The sequence below is a fragment of the Scatophagus argus genome, chromosome 4, assembly GCF_020382885.2.
Source record: "Scatophagus argus isolate fScaArg1 chromosome 4, fScaArg1.pri, whole genome shotgun sequence".
Lineage (NCBI taxonomy): Eukaryota > Metazoa > Chordata > Actinopteri > Scatophagidae > Scatophagus > Scatophagus argus.
In genome coordinates, this window is record NC_058496.1 from 24,092,015 (window position 1) to 24,118,541 (window position 26,527).

The following is a 26,527-nucleotide window of genomic DNA, read 5'->3' on the forward strand; positions in this document are numbered from 1 at the left end:
CTTTATTTTCCTTTCTTGGTCATTTGTTGGATTAATTACTACAAAAACCCAAATCCATTAATTAGGAAAATGCATCTGACACACACTTGACACACAGAGAACATGGCATTGCTGAATGTACACTGAGAACATGAGGTGATGAGGTCTTACCCTTGCTCAACGCTGGTGTTGGGCCTCTGGCCTGAAACCGACTCCGAGCTGTCTGCCAGTGAAGGCACCACAGCCAAGAACCTGCAGGGAATTAATAATAAAATGTTAAAAAAAATATATATAGAGTCCCATCTGACTTTCTTTACTTTGAATATAAACCAGTGTAACCTGATAAAAAAAAAACGACAGTACTGGCATCACAGTGATCCACTCAAAGTAGAAATGTTGCAGTGAAAAAGCGGTTTATAAGAGGCTCACTTATATCATTGAGGATTTTATTTTCATATCACACAGTAACAACCTTTGTAAAATCCCTCTTTTCAGCAAATACTAAAAGTATTTTATAATATAAAACTGCAGTGTGCCCTTAATAAATATTACTAAATTATCAGTTATCATTTCTCAAAGCTGAAAAGATAAAACAAAATCATATATTCTCTGAGGTTTTTTTGAAACAGGAATATTTCTGCAATGTAAGAGCAGCAGATGCAGTCCGAGCTCTGCGTTTCCATCTGTATTCAGTACCTTTGGTAAACTTTGTTGCGGACTCCTTTCTGGAAGGCTAACAAGTAGTTTCTCCCATCTGCTGAGAAGACTTCCACTGCCATGGGCTGAAAGGTGAAGGTTTATTTTTATTTATGATATCTAATGATCAAAAAACAGTAGAAATGTGAAAGAGGTGTTAATTCTGTCATAGTGGCTTCAAGCAAAAATGAAACCCTATATACTGTAGCTTGCTCAACATAAATGTCTTCTAAAAGTCTAAACTCTGAGATGTGTATTGTGTTTGCATTGTGTTGTGTGCACACTGACCTGCAGCAGGTAACGTCTCTTGTGCACCTCCTTGATGTCTTCATAGGCGAAGATGCTGCAGGTTCTCTTGAGCTGGCTCTGTCCTTGTCTCGCTCCTCTGGGGATGATGGCCTCATGCAAACTGGACACAGACATCAGACATCATGTGATTCACAATGCAACCATTCACATCATATTAAAGATTAACGTGGAGATTAACATTTCATTGATTTATTCAATTAATAATTAACCCGAATCTATCTTTTCCCAAAGAAAAAAAAACCCAAACGCGTAATGTCTCTGCTGACTTTCACAACGCATGCTCCGCCAGCAACATTACATCATTCCAGCAGCAGAAACTCCCACTGCAGCGTCCACAGAGATGATGTCATCTCTTATTCAGGAAAGGAAAGCGCAGACACTGGTGAAAAGTTGTGATTCTACTTCAGGTGTACTTTTGATGTAAACTGGCAGTCACAAAAGCCTGGACCTACTTGGGGGGCAGCGTGTCGATGTCCCTGATCTCCCTGGACACTGTCATGGTGTAGCCGTCGATCACATAGAAGTGCTCTTTCCCAAACAGCAGCAGACCCTCACTGGTGTCCAGACCCTGCACCCTGGCACAGCGGTACATGTGCTGAATCTGGAACAGTGAAAGTAAGGACGTAGGCAGTCACACTTAAGCTCCGGCAGGACGAAAATCTGTACAGAACGAATAAATGAGCGGGCGGATGTGTTTCCCCCCCTCTTACTCAGTAATTGCTGGTGAAATGGATTTGAGCAAAGGATTTAATCCCTCAGTGCTGCTGCTGAGCTGCCAAGGGGCAATCAGACAAACCACAGCAGCACCTGGTCAAAAGGTTGGTATAGCCAGTTACCTTTTGTGCATGAGACAATGAGAAATGTAGGATAAGTTAAAACTAGATGTATAATTAGGGACATATCATGTGACATCTTGTTTTTAAAATAACCCTGGATCTATTTCATTTTTCTTGCAGTGTTATTTTGAGGAATGCATGGCTGTAAAGACTAATAAAAGACTGAAAGGCATCTTTCTATTACTACTACCTCACCCTGTATCTTTTCTCCCACATTTTGGTAAAAAAAAGCCACTACAGAGGCAGAGTCCATGTTCATGAAAGTTAGGACAAAAATCACTGTAACATCAGGAAACTATAAAAGAATAACAAGTTCATAAAATAATGTTTCGACTCTTCTGTACCGATAAACCGAATACAATGAGTCCACTACAGAATCTAAAATAATTATCTGAAAGCACACAGAGCTGGAGTGAGAAACACTGTGATGAATCATGTTAATAGTCCTGTATGCTTTAAGTGCTTTAAGTGTCAGTCTCTGACCTTCTCTCCCTCCTCCAGGAGGCGCAGCAGGGATGTGTTGTCAGTCCTCTGCTCCTCCTCAGGGCCTCCTGACTCCAACAGCTGCTCCTGGAGCTGGTCCTGACTGTCCTCATCTGCCCCGTCCGCTGTGGACCGAGACCTCTTCAGGGGAGCCTTCACCAGGCCTGCAGAGTAGAGCGCAGCAAAATGTTAGAGGGGGATTTCAGGTGAAGTGACGCTACTGAGAAGACGAATTTGGAGAAAAAAAACAGAATGAGTTTGTGCTTTACTTCTTCTTCTTTTTTTTTTTTTTTGACGTGAGACACCAATGTCCCAAGGATTGTCTCTGTACCTTTGACTCTCGCGATGGTGTCCTCTCCGTGCTCTGGCTCATGCTGTGTGGTCTCTCCCTCTGTGTTGTGCTCCACAGAGTGCTGGTACATGCCAGGATTTCCTGACAGCAAACGCATGTAGTACTCCTTACTGTCATAGCTTATGGCTCGCCGGTAACGGAGAGGCTTCTGGAGGAGGGTGAAACAAAGAGAAGGTGGTGAGGTTGTTGTACTGTAGTATAAATACCAGTTGACACTGTGCACTTATGGAACAACTGGCTGTAAGAGGGAAACACCTTTGGCTTAAGAAAGCTCGCGAGGATTTAAGATTCTAATATTAGAGAAAGTATTATTGCAAATTACCATATAAATGCTGTACAGGAGCCCAGGCATACATTTTCTGAAAGCAGTGTATCAGAACCAGCTTATCATATATGTAGCTGTGGGACATTATTATTGATGTAAAAGTAGAAGGATCTGGGATGAACCACTGAGAAAATACCAGTAATGTGCATTTTTCTTTCATGCGAGAGACATGCCTTAAAAGAAAAATTACAAAAATGTCAGTTATGGTTCGTTTTATTACACGGAAGCACATTTCCATAGTGACCTACACCTGCTAGATGTATTCAAACCTACAGAAAACCAATGAGAGCTGAAACTACAGTGATTTATATCAGCCTCATTTCTAACAACAACAACCTAAAGCACATGCACATTTTTCCTGGCACACTCTGATCATTTTATTTTCCCTTGTATTTTAGGAGATTTAGAACATCAGAAACACAGCCAAATATAAGCACTGGGTCAGTTAAACATACTTATATACGTATATGTTTACGTGTAAATATAGACACACACACAACCAAATGCATTAAAAAAAAAAAAAAGCAGAGAAACTTCCCATTCCCGAACACATCAAATCTTACAACAAACACCTGCAAGCACACGTAACACAGGGTGAGTTTTAAACAAATCACACAGGGCAACAACTGGATTTAGCTGATGAATATGAGTCTGAGTTGCTCTTGAAGCATGTTTGTTACTATCATGCAGTCACACCAGGCACTGGAGAGAGCTCAAACTCCTGTGGACCTCAGGAAGGTACCTGGGCATGGTCATGGACCCCAGCCAGGGCTGAGGGTAACAGGGGCACCAGAGGGGGGGAAGAGGGCTAGAAAGTTTCAAAAGAGGAATGAGGGTGTTTAAATATCAGTGAAGACCCTGCTGACTTATTTGTAAAGTCAGTGCAGCAGAGATTAGTTCTAGAAAAGCCAGGAGCAATGCCGTTTTGAAACTTGATTCTGTGGGGTTTTACATACAAACATTTATTTATGTTGGCCTGTAATAACAATAACAACAATATCAACATTGCCAGCTGCTTGCCACTGCTAAATTTCTATATATGGAGCTACTACTACTGTCTACTACACTCTACTGACACCGACGAGCTTGTCCAGGAGCTCTCTTTCAGGACAGCTACTCTTACATGTCAACCTCTCTGGACTAATGGAGGAAACTAATTCTCCCCATGTTTTCTTCACCGTATGTCGAACACATTTCTGCTGAGGGATGCGATATTTGCAATCATAGTGTAAGTTATTTTAAAAATAAGTGTATCATCCTTGCTTTAATAGGGTAAGTTTCATTTTAAACAGTTACGTCTCTTATTATAGCTAACATGATTACTGTCGGGTCACACCAATACTTAACATTGCTAATTCTACTGTTATAGTCTTGTGATTGTGATTCTTTCTGTGATATTTTGGGACTTTGTTATATAACTATTATTAAGTTATTTTTAAGTTAGGCATCAGTAACTGGAGGCTGTTTTTTTAAAGTCAGTCTTTGTGTTAGTTACTCAGATGAGGGTGCCAGCTAAATTCATGAAATGTAGATAGAACAGACATCTATTTCTGCCAGAGTCACTGTAAAATGGAAAAAAAAAAACAACATATTGCCCTGTTAGCTCAAAGTACTGTCAAGCACGAACAAAACAGGTTTAAAGCTAAATACCTGTGCTGAGTTGGTGTTCGGCTCTATCTCTGGGATGTATGGGTAGTGGATATAGAACATGTCATTGCGGACCATCTTCTTCCTCATCCGGCAAGGTCCCTCTGTCATCTCCAGCATAAACTTGTCCAGGTGGGAACCGATGGGCGGGCCCCAGAGGCCCCGTTCACGCAGCAGCTCGTACTCGTTGGACGCCCACTCCTCCGTCACGTACTTGAGGGCGTTCTGCTGCCGCTGGGAGATGGCAGGATGGATGAGGTGTGAGTGGTGACTCACTTTAAAAACGTTGCTATAAATTATGCATGCTGTCACAACTGCTAACCCAGCCTGTGAATATGTACCTGCACTGTGTTTTTATTTGGTTTACTGTCCTACAGTAACATTCTGACAGCGCTGTGACATAACAGTCTGTTGTTTTGTCCTGCAGCTGGTTTTTCAGTATATCTGTACTGCTAATACATCACCTGCAATAAACCATTCTGAACACTTTGTACACTTGGTTGCAAGTACAGTACCTCTTGATATTCTTTGTATTGCATGGCCACCAGATCTCGAACAACGGCGATGTGTGTGAACATCCACTGGAAAGTCTCCTGTTGATCAGAAATACCAGATTGTACTGAAACAAAGCTGACTAACATGTAGTTTAAGGTCATGGTGCATATCTGCTACAGTTGTGCAGTGAGTGTCAGCTGTGTGCACCTGTGCAGACAGGCTGTTCTTGTTCAGGCTGTTCTCCTTCTTGTTGCGGCGGACGCCTGTCAGCTTGGAGAGGCCAAATCCACTGCTGACTCTGGACAGTTTGGACTGGGTTGCCGGTGCCAGTGCCTCACCTCGACTGATACACTTCTTCTCATAGACTGAATAGCAGAAGTGAAAAAGTCACAAGGAAATTGTTATACATTTTTTTTCCCACTAAGCCGATAAAGCAGGTAAGATGCTGACGAAACAAAAATATCATGCTGTGAATTCTTAACATGAATGGTTTTTTTTTCTATCATAAGTTTGGTACTTGGCATGTTTGTCTCACAGATAGATGGAACGACCATGAATAAAATATATTTTGGTGCTTAAAGCATTAAAAAGTGACATTTAAAAAAATCCTGGAAACAGAAAGAAAAAAACCCAGAAAACTAAATTTCTTGTTTTCATTGCAGTTACCAATAACAAAAAGAACAGCGGAAATTCTTCTTAGCTTCTTTCATTAATTTTACTTATACTTTTGCAAATTAAGAGAAAGCTTCTAACAATATCTGGTTGTGTGCCAGACTGGTCTGGTTCAGCAGATTGAGTCAAAACTTTGGCAGGTGGCTGGTAGTAAATCACTACTCGGCAACAGAACAACACTGATGAAATGAACACAAAGGAGAGAACCAGGAGGAAAGAGAACGCATGAGCAATAATCAGCCCTATCGGCAGGGAAGCATGTCAAAGTATTTCTTTTGCAAAACAAGAGCAGGGGTTTCAGAATAAATGATCTAGTTATGTAAATCCAACACAGACATGGCTCAGGAAATGTTAAGTCAATGCACCACATGTTTGGGTTATTATGTTTCAGCGTGTGTTCCCCAGTGTCCCTCACCCAGGTGGTTTTGCCAGCTCTTCAGAGCTGGCTCCTCTAGAGCAGGCCGAGCTGTGGAAATGTCCACGTGGCCTCTGTCATTGCAGGGTAGAGACACTTTAAATATGTCCTCCAGCATCTGGCGTTTGCTGTGCATCAGCTCTGTCCACACCCGGTTCACCGCCTTCAGCAGCAGCTGCCGGCCTGCAGAGAGAGAGAACAATAATCATCATTCAGTCGGTCTGCTTTACAGACATCAAAGTGCAGTGCTTTTGTGTGGCTCTTATTTATGTCACTTCTGTAGAGCTACTTTGCAATGACTGCCATATTGATTAGAATCTTTCTCCAAGTTTCTGATACAATTTAAGTCTCTATGCAACCAAAAAAAGCTAGAATATATTACTTCTGTTAAGTGCGAGAGGAAGCTGTTACAGCTGCAAAGCTGTATGTGTATTTAGAATGTGATGTCATTAAAGTCCCTGTTGGTGTGATGGCCAGGTATCCCAATACTTTTGTATATATAGTGTTTATAACACCACTGACACTGTTTCATAAAGCACTGAAATGAATCCGACTTTTGTCAGAGGGGTTAAACAGGTTTGCTGTCCACACACCCACACAGACACACATGTAACAGTCCCTCACCCTCGCTGACGTCGTGGCTGTGAGCAGCATCAGCTTCGTTCTCCGTGGGCATCATGACATGCCAGGTTGTCATCCTGGCCTCCGCCTCCAGGCCGAAGCCTTCCACACTACTGCAGAGACAAACATACAGCGAGTCAGTACCATCCTGCCTCGCAGAAACCTGAGGGTGGCATCACAGCAAGATTGAGATCGTCTGGCTTCTCTGCAGCAGATTAGTGTGCTCTCTGTAGCTGGACAGTGTGTTGCATTAAAGCATATTGTGTTCCCACCATGGTAGGAAACTCAGCCTCTCCCCACCTGCTGCAGTTTTGGAAGCTATCGGTACTTCTGGCAGGACACATACAAAAAGAGACTTGCCACAATTACTCTCCAATGGCGTACGAGTGGACACAGCACAGTTTGAGTCACAAGAAATAAAAAACAAAGGTGTGAGACTCTGTGGTAAACCACATATTTTGTTGCACAAACAATCCTCAAAGGCAGAGCTGCTCAGAAACGGATGGAGCTGGAGAACCACTTAGTATAACTGTTAAACAAAATATGCTAAAAATATACTATAGAGTAGATAGAGATAGATAGATAGATACTTTAATGATCCCGAGGGAAATTCAAGAAGTGGAGATTTAGTCATTTCAAGTGACTAAATGTCTGTGATGATGTAATGTGACCATCGCTTCTCTTACACCCCGTCTCATCAGTGTTCATCGGCCTTATGTGAATCAGACGGAAAAAAGGCGATGATTCGTGTTTTCATCAGAAATGTGTTTACACGTCCATCTCATCCTCCACGCTGAGAATACATGTACAGCAGCCATGTGACAAGGCTCTTATGAATCCCGTGTGCTTCGAATAAACAAATGTAACACTTATATTTTTATCTAATATAGTAAACAAGGATAAGAGCTTTAAAACTGGCATGTTGCTCATTTACCGTTATGAGGCTGGGACACTGAAAAACTGCTTTACATGTAAATACTGATCTTCTTTTTGAACTTATTTCAATGCCGCAAGACATCGATGACACACACATTAGCCCCTTTAAATGTCTTTTGTGCTTCATACCTTCCTCTAGCGTGATCTGGACAATGTGCAGAACAATGTTTATTAGCGAGCATTTCCTCCAAACCCTCTTGAAAATATTTCTCGTGGTGATAGCTTTTTAAATTTTTCAGCTGTACTGTCAGAGTCCAAGGCTTAAACCTCTGCAAGTGTCTCAGCATGACTTGAGACCAAGCTGCAAAACTGATTTAGATATATACACAGGTATGCATGTATTCCCCTGACATACAATTTTGCAAAGAATTCAGTTTGACACTTTAGACATTTTAGGGTCTTAAAAAATTAGCAACAACTTAAAAGGATGTTTCGAGGATCAAGAGATACCCAGCAGACAAACCTCATGTCACCTTACCTCCCACTGTGCAGGCAGATAAAGCAGTGAGCCAGGCAGGCCACAAAGTCCTGGTCGTGGTTGCCTGGGCCGAGCACCAGATTACGATTGACGGTCAGGACCCGCAGGGCGTCCAGCAAGGCCACCTGCTGAGCCACCGTCTTGTGGGGTCGGCAGAGCTGGTAGAGCACTGTCCGGTTCAGACAGTGGTAGATCGTGTCGAGGGAAAGACCCTGGGAACGTCTCTTAGACTGGAGCAGGAGAGAATGGAGGAAAACAAACAGGTGCAAGAGGTTAGATAAAATGCTCAAATAAGAGAAAGGTGAGAAATACAACTGAAGCAAAGAGATTTGACATGTTGGTTCTTTAGCAGTGTGGCCATTACACTGCTGTGCTCTGGATAGGGACAAAGCTGCTATGGAATTATTTCAGCAGAAAGAAGATTTGTTTAAGCAGTTGGGGCTGAATTGGCCTCTAAGTAGTTAGAGGGCTGTGAATGTACCTTTGTTGTTCCAGTGCTGTTTCTTTTTTCAGCAAAGACTTAGACTTGGAGCTGGACTTCAAGTTGAAATGTTTGTAAAAATACAACAGACTTCTTTCCACAAGACTTGATGTCGAGAATGTTAACAAAGCAAACCGCAACCAATAAAGATGTGTTTGGAGTTCAAATCTTACCACCTATATGGGGAATAGTGCAGTAACTACTTGTTTGACATTCACATTCATTTGTCTGAATAGTCTGCCTGCATTTAGATAAAATGATGAAAAGACTGAAGAACAGTTTCAAGGACTAACTGAAAAACTTCAGAGCAAATCGGCCTGATCTTATAATACCTTAGTTTAGTTTGAGAAAGGCTTTACGGTTGCCCACATTTGCAGTCTGTGTGTCTTGTGAGAACATACTGAACTGGGTGAACTAGATAAAATTAAAGGAGAACATGTTCTAATAACTCCTGTTCTCAGCATGAAGTACGTGGCCATTTAAATCACTAACCAAACAAAGATATTTCAAAGTCACATTATGGAGTGAAAAATTAATTTCAGACCATAATCTCCCAATAATCTTCTCACTCGAACATCAATGTGTATAAAAGGCATTGCAGAAAATGTAGAATCAAAAGCCTTCACACATGACGCAAGCTCATGTTATTCTTTCTTTACTAATTTAATGAGGAACTAAAATAAATGACTAATTATTTATAAAACTATCTCTTATAATGTCTATAATAAAAATAATATTTTTTTTCACCCTTCACTCTTTTCAACAGTGAGAGAAGGAAGAACACAAAATTTAAACTGGCAATAGACAACTTTTTTGCTTTAACATATCATTTTGAAGTGAATGTTGATTACACAGTGGACTGGCTACAGAATGATACCATCAGCCTTTAGATTCTCTATAAACCTCATTTTCACTACGCTATTTTATCTGCCACTGCACATAAAATCTGCTGGGAAAATGAAGGCTGACTGGGGGGGAATTGTCTGGTTCCACTTTAATCTCACATACAGTAGATATCCGGAATAAATTCAAATGCACACAACTCCACATATACAACTTATATATAGACAAAACACAAATGCACACCTGTCAATCACTCCGACATGTGTTAAATGGGCTAACAGCCATATCTTATTTATGTCCCTTTGCAGGCTAAAATGAGTAAATTAGGCCTTCAGTCAGATGAATGCTTCTTATCTTAACTTAATCCAGAGCATATTCACTGGTTACTTTAACTGGAAGAAGACTGACAGAAGGACTGTTTTACTTCTCCATCCAGTGCAGGAAGCACACAAACACCATCTGTTTGCTTACCAGCTGCTCCAGAGAAAAGTGTCCAGGCTGATAATGCCTGCTATTTACAAGACACACTAAAATTCAGTTGTTTTTCTTCTTAAAGGAAAGTGGAATATCCAATTTAATTTCAGTAAAAATCCAGTCCTTCGACTTCAAGTTAAAAATTAACTTAAACCAGGGTGAGATGGTATGTTCTGCTGCCCTCTCTGGGTTAAAATGTCAGAGCCAGCACCTGTTTACACCCAGCATCACTGAATGGTGTGACCAGAACTCCTGCTCTCTTCTTCAGGAACTTTGTAGTGGTGGTTTGGTTTGTACCTGTCCTATGAGCTGCACGATGAAATCCACCACCAGTTTGGACTCCTTGTTGAACATGCCCTGCCACAGTTTGTCCACCACCCGCTGTGTGAAGTAAAAAACGTTGTTGACCAGAATCTGATAGCTGCCGCCACTGCTGAGGGGCAGAGAGGCATCCTCGCCTGAATGAAGAGGAGCAGCAAGAGAGAGGCGGTTGCTTATATTAGCTGCAATGAACAATATCTCAGGTGAAGCATTTATACTAAATGGGATACTGAATGATGTTTCATCATACGGTAGAATCACATTGCAAAATAAACGTGAGTGTTACTTAATAATGTATGTGCTGTGTCTACGGATCATCAGACTACTATGAGTTCCTGCTGACAGTGAAGACTGAAAGAGGAGGACATATTATTAACAACTGTTTGCACTGTTTTCAGAGACTGTATGTACATTATGTTGAGACTTGCAGGCGTCTTAGAGTCCTATGTCTTACCTTCCAGATTAAACATCATGGCAAGCTGATAGAATTGTCTGTATAGGTGTATATATTTTCTCTGTGTGTCATGGAAAATGAAATGTAGGTTACTAGCTTACATAAATTTAAAGAGGATTCAGAGGTGATGTGTTCATCAAAACATGTCAAATATACATTCTGTGCATTGCCTCCTAATTTGTATTCATATGTATGTCATTTAAAAAAAAAAAGCTTCAGAATGTAGACTAAATATAACACAAGTAACCCTGTAAAATGCTGAAGATGCTTGCTGTTCTGTGGGCTCCAGACTGTCATTTGCTGACTCACGATGCAATCATCAGAGCCAACTAAGAAATTGGTCCAAGCTATCCTGCAGTTCACTCATCCAGGCCATTTTCTGCCTAATCATCGGCTATTTTTACAATAGCCACTTTGGCAAGTAGCAAACCACGGCAAGACATCAGTGTGCAGCATGAGGAAATTATCTGGAGGTTTATGCTAAAAATATAGTCTACTAGAAAACAATGAAGCTAGCAGGTAAACTGAACAAATTAAGAGTGACTGAATCTGTTTGTATTAGACTTGGTGACATTGTTCTGACCTAGAAGGACATCAGCAGCCAGAAGATGCTCCATGACACCATCCAGGATGTTGGACTGAAACTCCTTCTGCTGAGTTCTAGTGGAACGCTCCGGGGAGGCCTAGTACCAGAAAACACACACATGTACACACACACACACACACACACACACACACGTACACACATACACACACACGCACACAGACATTTGGGACCATTATTTACTGAAGAGCTATGAAGGGTAAACAAGTTTGCGGGTTTGTTTTCATTTAAAATCAATGCGCTACAGTGTTGATCGGTTCATGCTACATGACTAACTCAGATCTTTAAATGATGGTCCACCCCGGTAATGTTCTCACCTCCAGCAGCAGGTCAATGATGGGAGTCTGTTTGCTGGCTGGTGTCATGCAGAGGTTGTCCATGATCAGAACCCTCATGAAGTCAAAGACGTACTTTTTGGCCGGGTGGTTGGTCAGAGAGGTCTTAGAGCCCACGTTACAGTATTCAGACTGACTGCGGTTCATACCTGAGTCTGCAGCAAAGGCCTTGAACTCCTCAGTGGGAGAACCTGCCTCATCATCCAAATCACTGACCTGGAACGTGTAGAGTGAGGCAGTTTATCAATAGTTCAATGTTTTTACGGTTATAAAAGGACATCACTTCAGCAAGGTACAGAATAAAAATAATGACATTCTGTGACAGAAAACCATAAACATAATATGCTGGTTTTAATACAGTGCAGCCTTTTTTCCCCCATGCCCTTTCTTCTCACATTTATTCCTAACATGTACCTTCATTCAATGACTTGGCACTCAGCAGGAGCAACTATCTTATTAGCTAAACTGTCTGAAAACACCATTTCTTCCGAGAAAAACTGCAGTGCCTTGCACTTTGTTCTTGAAACTGCAGTAATTTGCTATGATTACATGACTCTTGACTTCAAAGGAGATTCCAAAGGGGTGATATGTTAGAGGTTATTGCTCCATAGGAGACATTATACTGTATTTACAGCGTGTTGATAGGGTTACTGATCAATACCTGTGATTGTGTGAAATTCAATTCCAGACCTGCTCCCTCTGTCTCGGAACAAAACGACCTCATGTATTTGAACTTTAAGTCATGAGGCAAGAGTTTTGTGCAAAAGAAGGGGAAGTGCTATGAAAGCTGATGAATTTTCTTGTAGTCACCCGTAAAGGTTTCCACAGATTTCCTATCACTTCTTCAATTGTGCTCTAACTTGAATGGGTTTCAGATTCACTTTGGGAGAAAATGTTGAGCCTTACCATCTCAGAGTAGGGCCTGATGTTGAAAGGGAAAACAGCAGCTGCCAGAGCACAGAGGAACTCAGGACTGTGCCACATTGGTGACAGGTCGGGCACGTTATGGTACAGATACCTAAAGAACTGCATGAGGGTGACCGGGTACTCCCTCAGCCAGGAGCCTTCCTCCTCTGACTGCCACGGCTGGGAAGAGACACACAAGAGAAAATACATCAGGAAGCAGTGGAAGTGCTAAGTTGTGCACTTCAAATCGCAGACTGGTGGATCTAAGAAACATCTAAGTCAAGTGGAAACCATTCAGTCGCAGCCTGTGCGAGGCGCTTGGTACCCAAGAGGTCGAGTGAAGCTTGTAAGAAACCAGCAGCGAGCGCACGCTGTGCGATTTGTCGAATAACTCCGAGCATGAAAAGCATGTGGGCATGTGTACCCAGTCACTTCTGTTGGATTAATGGAGCTTTAAAAGACACCTCCAAAGAATCCAGGCAACAACTGCAGGGAAATGCTACATAAAGAACCCCTTAAAAAAAGTACAGATGAACACAGAAAACCTCTCACATGCAAGAGTTTTCCAAGACAAAAGCTCTCTGTGTGCAACCATTCAAAGGAGAAGATGTTGCATTTAATCTGTTAAATTTCAGGTAAAGATGCTTGGAATATAGTATACTGACTGGAATAATGGAATACTGATTCTGAGCATTTTATCCTCAAGACATTTAAGGTCATTTTTTCCTACGTCCAGTTTTAAAGCTGTGGAGTCTCCCAGTGGTTGAAAGAGATGATTTATTTCAGAAAGGATAAACTATTTTACCATTTTTTTATGGATTTTGGGAAAAAAACAATATTTATATATATATATTTATTTTATATATAAAACCTTTTTTGGAGAACAACATTGATGAGGCAGCTTACTTATAGCATATCTGACACTGTAAAGGTCACTGAATTATGCTTTGATTACAGGTTTTTAGCAATTATTATGTTTTTATCAACTGTTTGAACTGTCTTTCTTTTGGTCTTGTATAATGAGACGTCAGATACGTCTTTGAATTCTTACTTTGACAATTACGATATGTTCCTAAAAATAATATAAGATGGATTTAAATGAAGCCAAGGTTCTGTTCCAGGATATACTGAATGGGGGTCCTCACCAGGTTGAGCATGCTGCGCAGCATGGCCAACAGGAGGAAGGCAGCCTCGGTGCACACACTGTGAATGGAGCCCACTACTGTCGCACTGGAAGCCGGCATGCCAAAGATGAACGTCCAGATGGAGTCCAGGTCAAACTAAGAAGACAAACACACACACATTGGGGTAATATACACACTATGTTATTACATTTGAAGAAGCTGCATGGGTGTTCTTCCACCTATGTGTTGTTGTTACATCTGACAACTGCTAATATCTGTATATTGGACTTTGGTAATATTTGATACATCTCTTATTAGGGCTCTGTGGAAATTTTAGAAACAGAAATAGAAACTTTATTGTGATTATACGTACTGTATAACGAAATTAGTTTCGCTGTACTCAGTGTGCTCACAACAATTACATGGGAACCATTCATCTCAACATTCAATATCATAACATTTGTCTTCACACATCTAATGATACATAGTATAATAGCAATATATAATGGCTGTATTATAACTGACGATTTCCAGCTTTCAACTTCCCAGCTCAACTAAACAGACTTATTAGTATAAGCAGAAGAAGAAAAAAGGTTGGGTATACTAACATGTACCTGCAGGCTGTCTGGCAGTGCAGTCACAGGCTGCTGTAGGAACAGTGCCATGAGCAGGAAGTACAGCTCCGGCACGTTGGTGTGTTTGGGCAGCAGAGTCTGCATCACAGGGAATCCTGGGAAGTGGCAAGCATCCCGGTTGATCTCTCTCACTGTGGAGCGCCCGCCCGCACTGCGACCCACATTGAAGCCTAAAGAGGGAGGTGAGAGAGTTAAGGAAGGAGTGAATAATAAGAATATTGCATGAAGGCAGACAGGTTGCACTGCACACACGCCTTCTGACTAAGGCACCTACTGTCTAACTAACTCTGAATACAGCTGTTGTACACGGTTTGATGTTTAATGGGGCAGGTCTAGTGGTGACAGTAATAACAGAACTGTAATCGTCTAACTGAGCTAACCAGGCAGAATTTCAATAGGAAACTGAGAACTAACAAAATAACCTAAAAGCTAAGGATTTGGTTGAGCTGAATGACACCAAATCTGAATAAAACTAAGGGCTTCATCCTGAGAGCACACATCCTGACAACGCTACAGCAGCAGCACATCTGTTAGGCCATGTCACTACTCAGCGTGGTTTCCATAAGCAAGGTCAATGGTTCTCAACCTGGAGGCTGCTAATATGATGTTGTCATGTTGTTAAGGGAATCAAAAATTTGTGAGCATACACTAGGGCTGAACGATTTATCGTATTTGTACTGAAATCGCGATTTGAACTGATGCAATTAACAAACCGCAAAGGCTGCAATTTTTTAACACAACTCCTGACTAATGAATAATGAATGAATTTAAAACTGATAGATGTGCACGTGATCAACCACCACTGATCACGTGCACATCTATCAGTTTTAAATTCATGTCGATGTTCATGTGTAACAGACATGTCCACCAATCAGAAGACTGTGTACACACCCACTAACAAAAAACATGTGTAAAGAGTCTTGTGGTGAAAAAATGGCTGCTGCAGAACCAGAAACTCTGGAGGAGGTTGAGGGGTTAGTTCTGAAGAAGAGTGGCGCTTCAATTATTTGGCAATATTTTGAGAGAGGTGATGTGCTACAAACAAATCTCACGTGCAGAACATGCCGTCAAACTATAACTACCTCCAGAGGCAATACTACAAACTTGTATCACCATTTAAAGAAACAACACCAGCAGCAGTGTGACGAATGTAAAGTATAGACAGAAGGAGGTGCAGCTACTCCTGGTGCTGCCAAAGACAAAAGCAAGCAAAGCTCCCATCACAGACTCATTTGCAGCAGTAACACCATATGACATGGGCTCACGAAGATACTGTGAGATAACTAGCGCCAATTACTTATTACCTCGCAAAAAACATGGCGTCACTAGAGATGGTATTAAATTATATATAGAAAATTATATCGCAAATCAAATCACAATATCTGTCAGAAAAATTGCAATTAGATATTTTCCCAAAATCGTTCAGTCCTAGCAAATACTTACATCAATTGCCTTAAATTGTGAACATAAAGATTAGAGCATAAAAAGGACTGTAAAAGAGAAAATAGTGAAAAAAAAAAGTAAAATGACAAACTGACAAGGTTGAAAACCACTGACCTCAGGAGGGACTATGGTCATGGCAGCAGGGAGAGCAGGCAGAGAAAAAATAAGAAGACGAACCCTTGGCCGTGCGGCGCACAAACTGCGCAGCTTTCTGTTTACTGAACGAAGGCCAACTCCGACGGAAAACGTTGCCAGAATGAGGTGAGGTGTCTGCTGAGCCATATTAATACATACAGTATATACACTGCATATTATTACTGCATGCCTCTGACTCTCATGGTAGGGAATGTTAATTTTAACACTGCGTTGCCATGACGGTCATGGAGCCACCCCAGGCCTGTGCACTCACCCAGCACTGTGCCGATCTTATTAGTCAGGACGGAGTCAGTGTGGTCCAGCCAGCCGCCACCACACAGGCCCTCTTTGAATCGGTTGAGAATGGACTGGTTGGAGAGCAGCACCACCAAAATACACAGAGCTGCCGTAACCGTGCTCGAGTGAAGATGTTCCTCCATGAACATCAGGAGCCAATCAAAACCCAGTGTCCGCACCAGCTCCTCACATGCCCTGTGGGTGGGGGGTGGGGGGGGGCAGAGAGCCAATGGAGTCAACTGATGGTCCACAGCCAGCGTCACTTCTAAAAAATGAATGGGAGGAGACATTTGTCTTACTGCGCATTAACAGAGCACTTCTCCTTGGTCGTGAAGAGCAGTTTGAGCAGGTTGTCCAGAAGTCGGTTTCTCAGCAGGATGAGGTTGGCTGACAGGAGACCACCAAAATCATCATCATTACCTGGAGACAAAAGAAAGTTTCACATGGAAACAGTCATATCATTTGCCAAAATGGGTTAATAGCTGAACATATTTTTATCTATTTTACTTGCCAACTCTTAATTCAAAATACATGCTTCTGTATTTACCAGGATTTGGCCACATAGACAATAATGTTACTGTTTTCAGTTTAGTGTTACCTCCATCGATCTTCTCCTCATTACTGATTTCCATGACGACAAACTTCTCACAAACAGCAAATGTGGGGAGAGTAGAAGAGATGAACTGGCCATACCTGTGAGGTGAAGGAAGGAAATTGTAATTTTGTGTTTCTCGAGTGAGATGTGGATCATGTTTAGACTTTGTGGATGTTTGAACATGTGTTTACCGCAGCAGATCATATGGGTTGGGAAAGCCCTGCAGCAGCAGACTGAGCACGTTGCTGATGGCAGCGACAGTCGGCTGTGACAGTGAGGTGTCTCTCAGAGTCAGGAGCAGCCTGGGGATCAGCTGAAACTCCCTCAGCAGTTTGGCATTCTTAGCCGCCTCACTGTTCAGAACAGAAAGTGGGACGTATAGTTAGATCAGCTCCTTTGTTGATACGATGACATCAGATATTAAAAAAAAATGATGACAAATAATTTTTTAGTAGAATAACATTCATTACAATTTGCATTCTGTTAAATCGTGTTCCTCTTCAGGGCATGTCTCAAATACAAGAAAGTTGGGACTTGCCTGGATTCTGTCAGCAGTTCGATAAAGTGCTCAAACAGAGACAGATGGAGCTCGTAGGGAGCATGAAGCCAGACCTGAGGAGGAGAAGGAGCAGAGTGAGACCTCTGCAACACAAGTTATGCTTGGCAACACAAACTACTAGCATGGAGAATTGGCATCTTATAGCAGAGTGGTCCAGTTTGTCAAAGGTAACAGCAAAGTAAGAAACCTCTTATCTGTTCATAGCAGCCAGTGCATCGCAACATACACCCGCAACTTTCATTGTTTCATCAGCCTAGCAAGGCTTTAAGCGGAACAAGATGTTTCTGGATGGTCATCTACTAAAAAGTATCTTCAAGTACTGAATTGCAGTAATGCTACAGAACCTATTTTATTATCAGATTTAATAAGCTTTATTTCATTTAGTGTTTACTGGCACAATTGATCCCACTGGACCCCAAATCCCTCACCTCAAAGTCACAGAGCAGGTCCTGGAAGGCGGTGGAGTTAGGAATGATGGAGGTTTCATGGCCGCTATCAACTGTTCCCACCAGAGAGAAGGTGAGGTGGAGGATGTGGCTGTTGAGTAGCGAGCGCTTCTTCTTAAGCAGCATAGCCAGCAGCTACAAGAGAGAAACAGTAGCAGAAAGGATTAAACCACCATGTTTCATTTCATTTTGGACATTTTTTTTTGCACAAATTTAAAAAAATGAAATAATTAAAATACAAACTGAAAGACAGTTTAGAATTGAGAAAATGAACAGCAGTTTTAAGATCACAGTCATAATGTAATGACCATATTCTCAGTAACTTAAATAAACAGAACACAGAAGAATTACCAAAAAGGGAAAAAAATACAAAATTACAGCATTAAAGACAGGCAAGTTACTGGAAATACAAATAAAACTTTATCTGTGTATAAATTTTGAAACTGGCAAGCGTGGCAATTTCATCAAAAAAAAAAAACCAAAACAAAAAAGGGTTTATGTTTTGTGGACCGTATCTTATAGCTGTGAGGTAACAAACAAATGGGGTATATTGTACAAAGTGAAATTTAACCAGGAGCAAGTTGTGGACAGGTAAGCATCAGCTTCCTGAAACTTAACAGTATTACACTGTATCTAACCTGGTAGCCCTTGATGCGCTCCATCTCCTTACTGGCCAATGGGTTGCTTTTCACAACACACACCAAAGCCTTGACAGCTGCATACAGCCCCTCCACATCCGATGCCATGGCAACCAGGCCCAAGATGGCCGCTGCCCCACCCACATACTGCAGATTGGTGGCCACAGGTTTGGCCACAAAGGCACGGACCCCTGAGGGTGGAATAAGCGAGACAGTTGTGTTTTCTTTTAGAAATGCTGCATTATGATTATGACCATTTCAAATTACATTCATGAGCTTCTCAGAGCGCAAGTGCAATATGAAGGATCAACGAGTTTCAATAAAGAAACTAGTCAGTTAAGGGGGTACAAATCATGCTGAAAGGATGAAGGAAAGTTGCTAATCAGGATGTACAAAGCGAGGATCATCAGTGGTATATTTTTTAGAAAAGAAGGAGGATCTGGATTGGTGTAAATATTCCTCTTCTGCAGCACAGTAGAACAAACCAATTTCAAAACCCCTGAGCAATTACAACACTGTGCAAAGATGGGATCTATTGCAGATATTATTTATTATTTCACAGAGTGAGCTACCTAAATATCCAATGACTCCGGCTCCAATGGTACGTGCTGGTCCATTGAGGTGGCCTGCAGCGTTGTGAATAAGCTTGACTGGAGTGGCGTTTTCATGGGAGGACACAGCAAGCTAAAGAGGGAGGGAGGAGGGAAGAGATTATGTGAAAGATTTCCAACCAAAATACATACACACACACTCTCTCTCTCCTTCTCATGTAATTATTAATTTCCCTTAATCTCTGACCGCTTCGCATGATATTTTCATTTGTGTAGGGTTTGAGCAGTTGCTGTGATGTTGTGATGTGTGGTTATTTCACAGGCATCTGAACTGAGTGTTGAAAACTGCAGTCTTGTACAAAGGTCTGAATTTTCTCAAAAGCCTTTATTCAGACAGTTACAATGAAATACGGAACCAAATGTGGAAGTAATTACGCAGGAGGAAATAATACTGCGGGTCTTTTTATTAATTTTAACAATATGACCAATTTAGCAAGTGGAAAAGGTGTGGGAAATACTGAGAACTGCCTTTATGTGCCATTTTCCTAGTTTAAATGAGAGGGACTTAATAATAATGTTACAATCTGTGTTGTTAACCATTGTCATTAAAAACACTAACGCATTCTCCTAACCGCTGAACCACTCTCTTCCGATTCTACGCCAGGTTCCTGCTGCAGCAGAAATGCTGCCTCTGCACTTTACAGTTTGTTTCCTGTGAGTCGTTGTGGGCTGAGGCTTACAGGGAGAGCAGAGCAGGCTGGGAAATAACTTGACAGGTGGGGAGAGAGATAAGGACAGAGGGGGGAGCTCATTTGGAGCTCAAGCACACACTTTTGGTGGGATACGAGGATGGTGTATAAGTTATTGTAAATGCATGGATTTATGTGTGAATCCCTGCAAGTAGACTGCAGATTCTTTGTTGAGTTTGACCTTTGCACAGACATACACATATGCAATTATCTGTATATGCATGTGTGTGCATCCTTACGTTTACGAACAGAGAGGGAGCAACAGGGACCTCCACAGAATTTATGTGTTTATTTATTATTTAAGAGCTGAAGCTTTCTTCTCTGCAGACCTTTGCAATTTTGCTTAAGGCCTGCACTGATAACACTCTGAAGAAAAGAGTTGTTTCATGATTATTTTATTATTATTTTTTAAAGTCAGTTGCCTCAGTTAGATATGATGTAATGTAAGTCAGTGAGCTCAACACTCCGCTACCCTCCGCTCAGTGAAGACTCCAGCTTTCCCCAAGCTCACTCACCAAAAGTTCAGAAACGGTAACTGAAACTGAAAACAAACTTTACCAAAAAAAAAACAAAAAACATACACTTCTGGCTCCATGAATCATAACTAGTCATGATACTATAACCTGTTAAAAAAAAGAATGTATGTTTACCTGTGCAAACAGTACACAGTATTGTCTGAGCAGTACACAACGACGCTGATCAGGTAAAGCATTTAATATATTGTCTTTGTACTGTTTTCAAGTAGTATTCTTAAGTATTTCCAAAAAAAGGTACAGCAAATTATTATACTCTATTTTATTATTATTTTTGTTATCCACCAAACAGCATATAAATTAGTGTTGTGTTAAATCTTAGCTCTTTACCTGTGGTAACTTTTGATAATTTTATAAACTAATTCACACTAACGCTAACGTCCCATCTCAGTACGTTACATAATTCTGTTTGGTGGAAAGTGCTCTACTTGAGAACAAACTGAGGTTTCTATACTTTACTAGAGTCTTTCCTTCTCACTCCTCTTTGTACTTCTACTGCACTGCAATTCAGAGGAAAATATTAGACTATTTACTGCACTATATTTATTTGACAGCTTTATGCACTATTTACTTTACATTTTTTTATACCGGGAGCTTACAAAATATGGCACTTTGTTATAAATTAAAATACCCCAAAATATATACAAGTACTGCACAAATTAGTTGACTAATGAGTCAGTTATAGTCGCCAACAACAAAAAGCTGATGCCTGCTAATTACTTTTGGTTGGTCTCTTGAATAAAACACAACACTAGTGTGGTGACTTTCATTCTGCAGGGCGAAGGTCTGTCTGACCTGCTTGGCAATGGCTTTGCTGTCCAGCTTGTTGTAGACTTTCCTGATCTTGGCCACGGTGAGAGTAGAGACAGAGAGTGCATAGAGACTGAAGGACACCTTCTCCTCTGGTACCAGTGCCACTGGGGAGGCAGGTGCAACCTCTGTCTTTGAGTCTTTACCTGGGACAATAAAAGATAAGATGAGAAGAGAAGATAAGAATTCAATAAAAGTGAATGGAAATGTGTGAGGAAAGGGGGGGAAATAACAAAAAGTAAGAAGAGAAAATGTTATGAAGAAGAGAAAATACAGAAGATGGTAGACTAAAAGAAACAAGAGTGATGCTAAAAATCAGAGAATTGAAGATTAAACCTTGCAAGGCAGCAAAAGGGAGTAAAGGCTTTTTAGAACACCACTCCAGAAGGTGAAACAAAGACGGCCACTCACAGGGCAGGTAGACAGCCTGAAAGCTGCCCACGTAGTTGGGTCCCAGTTCATAGATGGCAGCGACGCTGGTGGCAGGCAGGACCTCCTCTAGGAAGTGGCTTGGCCCAAGACGCCACACCAAGCTGGAGAGCTGGCGCTGGGCGGGCGGCGTCCCCACGTAGCTGTATACAGTGCTCACAACAGGAGGGTTGGTGGAGCCAGAGCCGCCTGGTGCACTGTGGATGTAGTGAAGCTGGAGGCGAGGCAAGGGGAGGGTAAAGGTCAATACATAATGAAAACAATCTTTGGTTCCATCCCTTAATGAAATCCATTAGTGCTTAACTGCACCGATAGCTGAGTGTGAAGGTCAAGATTCAGATGCCACAAAAATGTACTCACTACAAACAGTATTTCAGTTTCTGAGCAAACATTTACATTACAGATGTGAAAATCAAATCTTCATGGAAGGTACCTTTGTTCTTGTTGATACTGGGTAGATTCCTTATGCTACAACGAGTGCCCAAGCGATTACTTAAGACTTTCACACTTGATGAGACTTTTGCTTTACAAACATCCATTCACAGGGGACATTTAAACCACAAGTACACTGTTACATGAGCACAGACACCTAAGATACGTATGACCAGCTTGTTGTTTCCTGAATGACAACCTCAGCAGGAAATGCAGCCGTTGTTATCAGTGGTGCTGAGAGGAAGTTGGGACTTGTGGTCTGCCGAGCTGTTTCCCTGCTCTGCTTTCTCATCTCAAGGGAATATAAAGTCACTAAACCACAAGCCACATCACAGTGTGCTGAATGCTGTGCTGCAAGGGTACCGTTTAGAAGCCTGGATTAGAAATGTATTTCTGCACTTCCTCTTTAACAACATAGTAGTCTGTGATCTGAACATTCTGAGCTCACTGTACAATATCTTTACTCCCTAGAGTAAAGCAAGTCTAATGAGGGTTTCACTCCTGAGCAAATAAATACTGATTCCAATGACATGCTTGTTTTCTGATGCAGTTTCTAGAATAGTATTGCACCATCCAGTGACTTGCAACGAGTGCAATCTGTGAATGAGGAGACTCACTCTGAGCTGCTGGTTTATATAATATTCAGATACGGTATATGTAAGATATAATGATGATAATGATGTAAAGTCAGATGCCCGCTCTGCGTATTTCTACCAATCTACATCAGACGATAATCAGGATAGGAAATGATGCACATCAACATCACATCAACATGCCAAACAGGACTGCATGTTTGGTTTAGTCAGCCAACAAAAAACTTATCTGATGACAACACTGATAATCGATTAATTATTGAGGTCATTTATCAGTTTCAGATTGTCAAATAGGATAACCTACTACTTATTTATCTTCTATTGATATTGTAAAGTGAATACCTTTTGGGTTTTAAACTGTTGATCAAACAAATATAAAGACTCAGATCTCCCCAGATTCTGGTAATCTGTGATGAGCCATTTTTGACATTGTAAAGACTCAACTAAAAAATTGTTTGTTTGAAAAATAATCATTATATCATTCACTTAAGAAATTACCTGCAGCCCTGATTTGAGAATCTATAAACTGCAAACATACTGTACATGACTATCACAGTAATAACATATAACAGTAACATTTCACAATGTCTCCCACACAGGCTGTAGTGTATGCAAGTATTTCCATTAAAGGCTCATATTTAGCAAAGCCCAGGGATAGACTTTTCCAAATATGTTCCAGAGATGCAAGTATGGCATCACCTAGTCTAGGTTTTAGACTAGGTCCTAGTCTATAACTTTACCTTGACAGTGTTGATAAGCTGGCCGTCGATGTACAGCGTGGCCATGCTGTTCTTCAGCATGCCTTTGCTCATGACCAGCACCAGGTGGTGCCACTGGCCCTCAGCGATCAACTCGCCACAGCGGAAACGAGCACAGCAGGGAAGGATCTCATAAAAGGAGGCTTCTTCACTCGACTCGTCCGCTGTTTGATTCGAGGGAGGAAGATGGAAGCAGGGAGACAAAATTGATGAGTCAGAAGGCTCAAGCAGACGCAAAAACATTAAGTCTGGGATACTGACTGAAATCCATCAAGGGACAGGTTTATATGGTGTTAAAGATGCATATTTCTCCCATTCCCATGTCTGGCCCTAAACCCACCAATATTAACAAGGCAGTCAAAATAGGCAAGCAGGTTGCATACAGACATTAATCACTCCTTCAATATGCACACTGACGGCATGCACAAGGCCAAACCATCCAAACCTATACAGTCTTTGAATGTCAGGTTTACACAAACACACAAAGTGTCTTCATGTCTCAAAGTTAATGTTGTCTCCACTCACTGCAGGGCTATCACTGTGGTCCACTCTGGAACTTCACTAAACTGCTATTCATTTTTACTTACATACTTACTCTCACTAATTATTTTGTCCTCATTTGGTGATGTTAAATGAAAACAGGTTGTTAAATGTTACTGCTGGACTCACAGTAGGTCTGCAGCAGCTCTTCCTTGGTGGAGACGGTGAGAGAGCGATCCTTGGCGGACAGCACCACAGCCAGGCAGACGTAGTGCTGCTCGGAGGAGGTGGCCCGACGGACAATGGTCAGGAGTCGCACCGGGTGGGCCTGAGGAGCTGTGCTGAAACGCTCCACGCAGAACCAGGTGGAGTAGCTCAGGCCTGACGGAGGAGGGAACAAGCGCTCGCCTAGAGGTGGAAGAGGAATTCACACTGTTATGTTAATGTCACAGTGGAGGTAACTACAGTACAGTCACAAAATGATCCAAGTGAAGCGCTGCCTACCATAACATGTAATTCACTATAACGCTGGACTGTTTAAGTGGGACACCCACACATTGTGTCTTTCCACAAAGTTGTCTTTGGAGTTCTCTTTTCCTTGTGAGATATTTTCATTTATTTATGAGTGCCACGAAAATTGTCATTTCAGTACAGACTGCAGGTTGGCCCTTGGTTAGTTGCTGCCGGCACCTATTATATACTACAGCCAAAATGAAGCTGGAATTGTGAATTTTGACAGCGTGTAACGTGAATGTATTTACGCATCATGGCTTTGACTTCATTTTCTTTAAGCTTGCCTTAATGCTAGTCATGTTCTAGAAAACATTTTTTTATTTATTTCCAGGTAAAATACATGTGAGCTGCATGAGTCATTTTATCACACCTGTACAAATTAGTTTCAAGTTTGTAATCATTTCACCTCAGTGTCTTATATCTGGGAAATAAACCAAACTAAGTGAGTCTCTGAGCCACATTGTCCTGCAGCAATGCAAGGTAAACTCACTGTGCCTCAGGATCAGTCTGTCACTCAATAGGTTATCAGACTGGAATGAATTAAAATCAGTCAGAATACCGTAATTCTGATGAAACACCACCACCTGCTCTGCCCTAGAGAAGCAAAGAATTGATTTCTGCATTGCTCCTCAGTGGAGGAGACACCCAACTACAAGCTAAATGCAAGCTCACTATTACCATTACATTACTTCAGGTTTGTGGATCCGAGTACGGATTTGAGGAACTTGAATTACAGAAAAAAAATCCATTAATGTTACAGGAAAAGCTGTAGTGAAACTGCTGCAAGAACAAAGAAACTGTGATGAAAACTGGGTTGAAGGAATACATCCATTTCTTAGGTATATCAGTAGATAGCTGATGCAAAGGAGGTGCTGTGAGCTCATCAGCAGTGTGACGATATTTTGATGAAAGAGCTTATTAATGATGTCATCCAAGGATATGGTTCAGATAGGAATGGGTTAAGAAAAGGAAGGAGGGAAAGGATGGGAAGAATGAGGAAAGAAATAAGAGAAGGTAAAGAGACGGATGGTCCAAAAGAAAAAAAAACAGCAAAAAAAGGAACCAGGAAGACAGAGAGCAAAGACAAAGTAGGATGGAGGGTTGGAGACCGAGATGAGTGAAGAAAGGGACCGAGAAAATGTAAATGGAGTGACAGGAAGAAATAAGGAAGGGAAAGAGCGAGGTCTATAAATAGCATTGGGCTGGAGAAGACAAGAGGAGGACAGCGTGGGGTGAGTGAGTGCAGAGGGAGCAGATGAATTGGTAAACAGATGGAGAAACGATAGCTATGTGTGAGTGGATGGGGGGATTAATAGGGGAGAGGAGAGGAGAAAAGAGGAGGGTCTATCTGTGCTTCATAAATACTAAATGAGGCTACAGAATGAAAAAAAAAAAATCAACTATAACGTCATAGACTAAATTTATCTCTGCCTTCAGGTCTATGAAAGCATCTTCTGTAAAATTTCTGCTGGTAATACTTTTGTTGCACTGTATTCATTTTTAAGATGCTATATAACCAGTTAGCAATAAACCTCAGAGGACAGACGAGGGTGTCAACTGCAGAAATGAATCTGTTCAGCATGGAGGGAGGTGAAACGCAGAGATCACAGCGGCTGCTCGTTTGGGTTCTTTTCTACATGCACAAATGCTAAACTGAAAACAGAAACACTATGCTCTTTGGAAGTGAGCTGAAGAAATCTTTAGAGGTTAAAAAAAGCTGTACAACTAAAGGGAGAAAGTCAAATCAAGACAGCAAACTGGTGAACTGGAGAAAGCAAAAGAAGGGGAGGAAGAAGATGGTGCACACATACAACAACACCGCCAACGTAACAAGCTAACACAATGATGTGAGCGCTGTGTGTTTGAAATTTTTGAAAAATGGGGCAACATATGCAAGTATGTCTTCAGGGAGAGATACAATGTGTTGAATTTGTGTGTCTAAGTGATGCACTAGAGAAGAGAAATAAAGAGATAAATGATTAGAATCTATTCTGACTCTTTCACTGCGTCAGTTGCGTCAATGTTTTTTTTTTTTCTCTAATTATTTGTGAAACAATGACGGTGTATGTAAATACCACAAGGACAAGAAAAACATATTTTGCCAACCAACAGTTTGTTCACCGCCAAACCAGCTGGTAAAGTGAC

The 26,527-nt window shown here is 41.4% G+C and overlaps 1 protein-coding gene across 5 annotated transcripts in view; it reads right to left on the reverse strand.

Moving 5' to 3' along the window:
- The window catches only part of wdfy3 (WD repeat and FYVE domain containing 3), a 90,265-nt gene that overhangs the window by 10,577 nt on the left and 53,161 nt on the right, over positions 1-26,527 (reverse strand). For 4 of the 5 annotated variants that reach the window (XM_046385923.1, XM_046385924.1, XM_046385919.1 and 1 more), the window contains 30 exons: positions 24,059-24,277; positions 23,372-23,553; positions 21,589-21,820; positions 21,163-21,323; positions 19,107-19,218; positions 18,535-18,725; positions 17,879-18,031; positions 17,430-17,503; positions 17,083-17,244; positions 16,895-16,989; positions 16,596-16,716; positions 16,274-16,491; positions 14,395-14,591; positions 13,808-13,942; positions 12,663-12,842; positions 11,739-11,972; positions 11,401-11,500; positions 10,340-10,500; positions 8,245-8,474; positions 6,834-6,943; positions 6,210-6,392; positions 5,330-5,487; positions 5,143-5,220; positions 4,631-4,861; positions 2,635-2,803; positions 2,304-2,467; positions 1,437-1,585; positions 964-1,084; positions 676-761; positions 151-231 (listed from right to left, as the gene is read on the reverse strand). In XM_046385923.1, coding sequence (XP_046241879.1) covers positions 151-231; positions 676-761; positions 964-1,084; positions 1,437-1,585; positions 2,304-2,467; positions 2,635-2,803; positions 4,631-4,861; positions 5,143-5,220; positions 5,330-5,487; positions 6,210-6,392; positions 6,834-6,943; positions 8,245-8,474; positions 10,340-10,500; positions 11,401-11,500; positions 11,739-11,972; positions 12,663-12,842; positions 13,808-13,942; positions 14,395-14,591; positions 16,274-16,491; positions 16,596-16,716; positions 16,895-16,989; positions 17,083-17,244; positions 17,430-17,503; positions 17,879-18,031; positions 18,535-18,725; positions 19,107-19,218; positions 21,163-21,323; positions 21,589-21,820; positions 23,372-23,553; positions 24,059-24,277 — 4,687 coding nt within the window. The remainder of the gene's footprint in view (positions 1-150; positions 232-675; positions 762-963; positions 1,085-1,436; positions 1,586-2,303; positions 2,468-2,634; positions 2,804-4,630; positions 4,862-5,142; positions 5,221-5,329; positions 5,488-6,209; positions 6,393-6,833; positions 6,944-8,244; positions 8,475-10,339; positions 10,501-11,400; positions 11,501-11,738; positions 11,973-12,662; positions 12,843-13,807; positions 13,943-14,394; positions 14,592-16,273; positions 16,492-16,595; positions 16,717-16,894; positions 16,990-17,082; positions 17,245-17,429; positions 17,504-17,878; positions 18,032-18,534; positions 18,726-19,106; positions 19,219-21,162; positions 21,324-21,588; positions 21,821-23,371; positions 23,554-24,058; positions 24,278-26,527) is intronic. The other variant, XM_046385922.1, reaches the window with a different exon arrangement.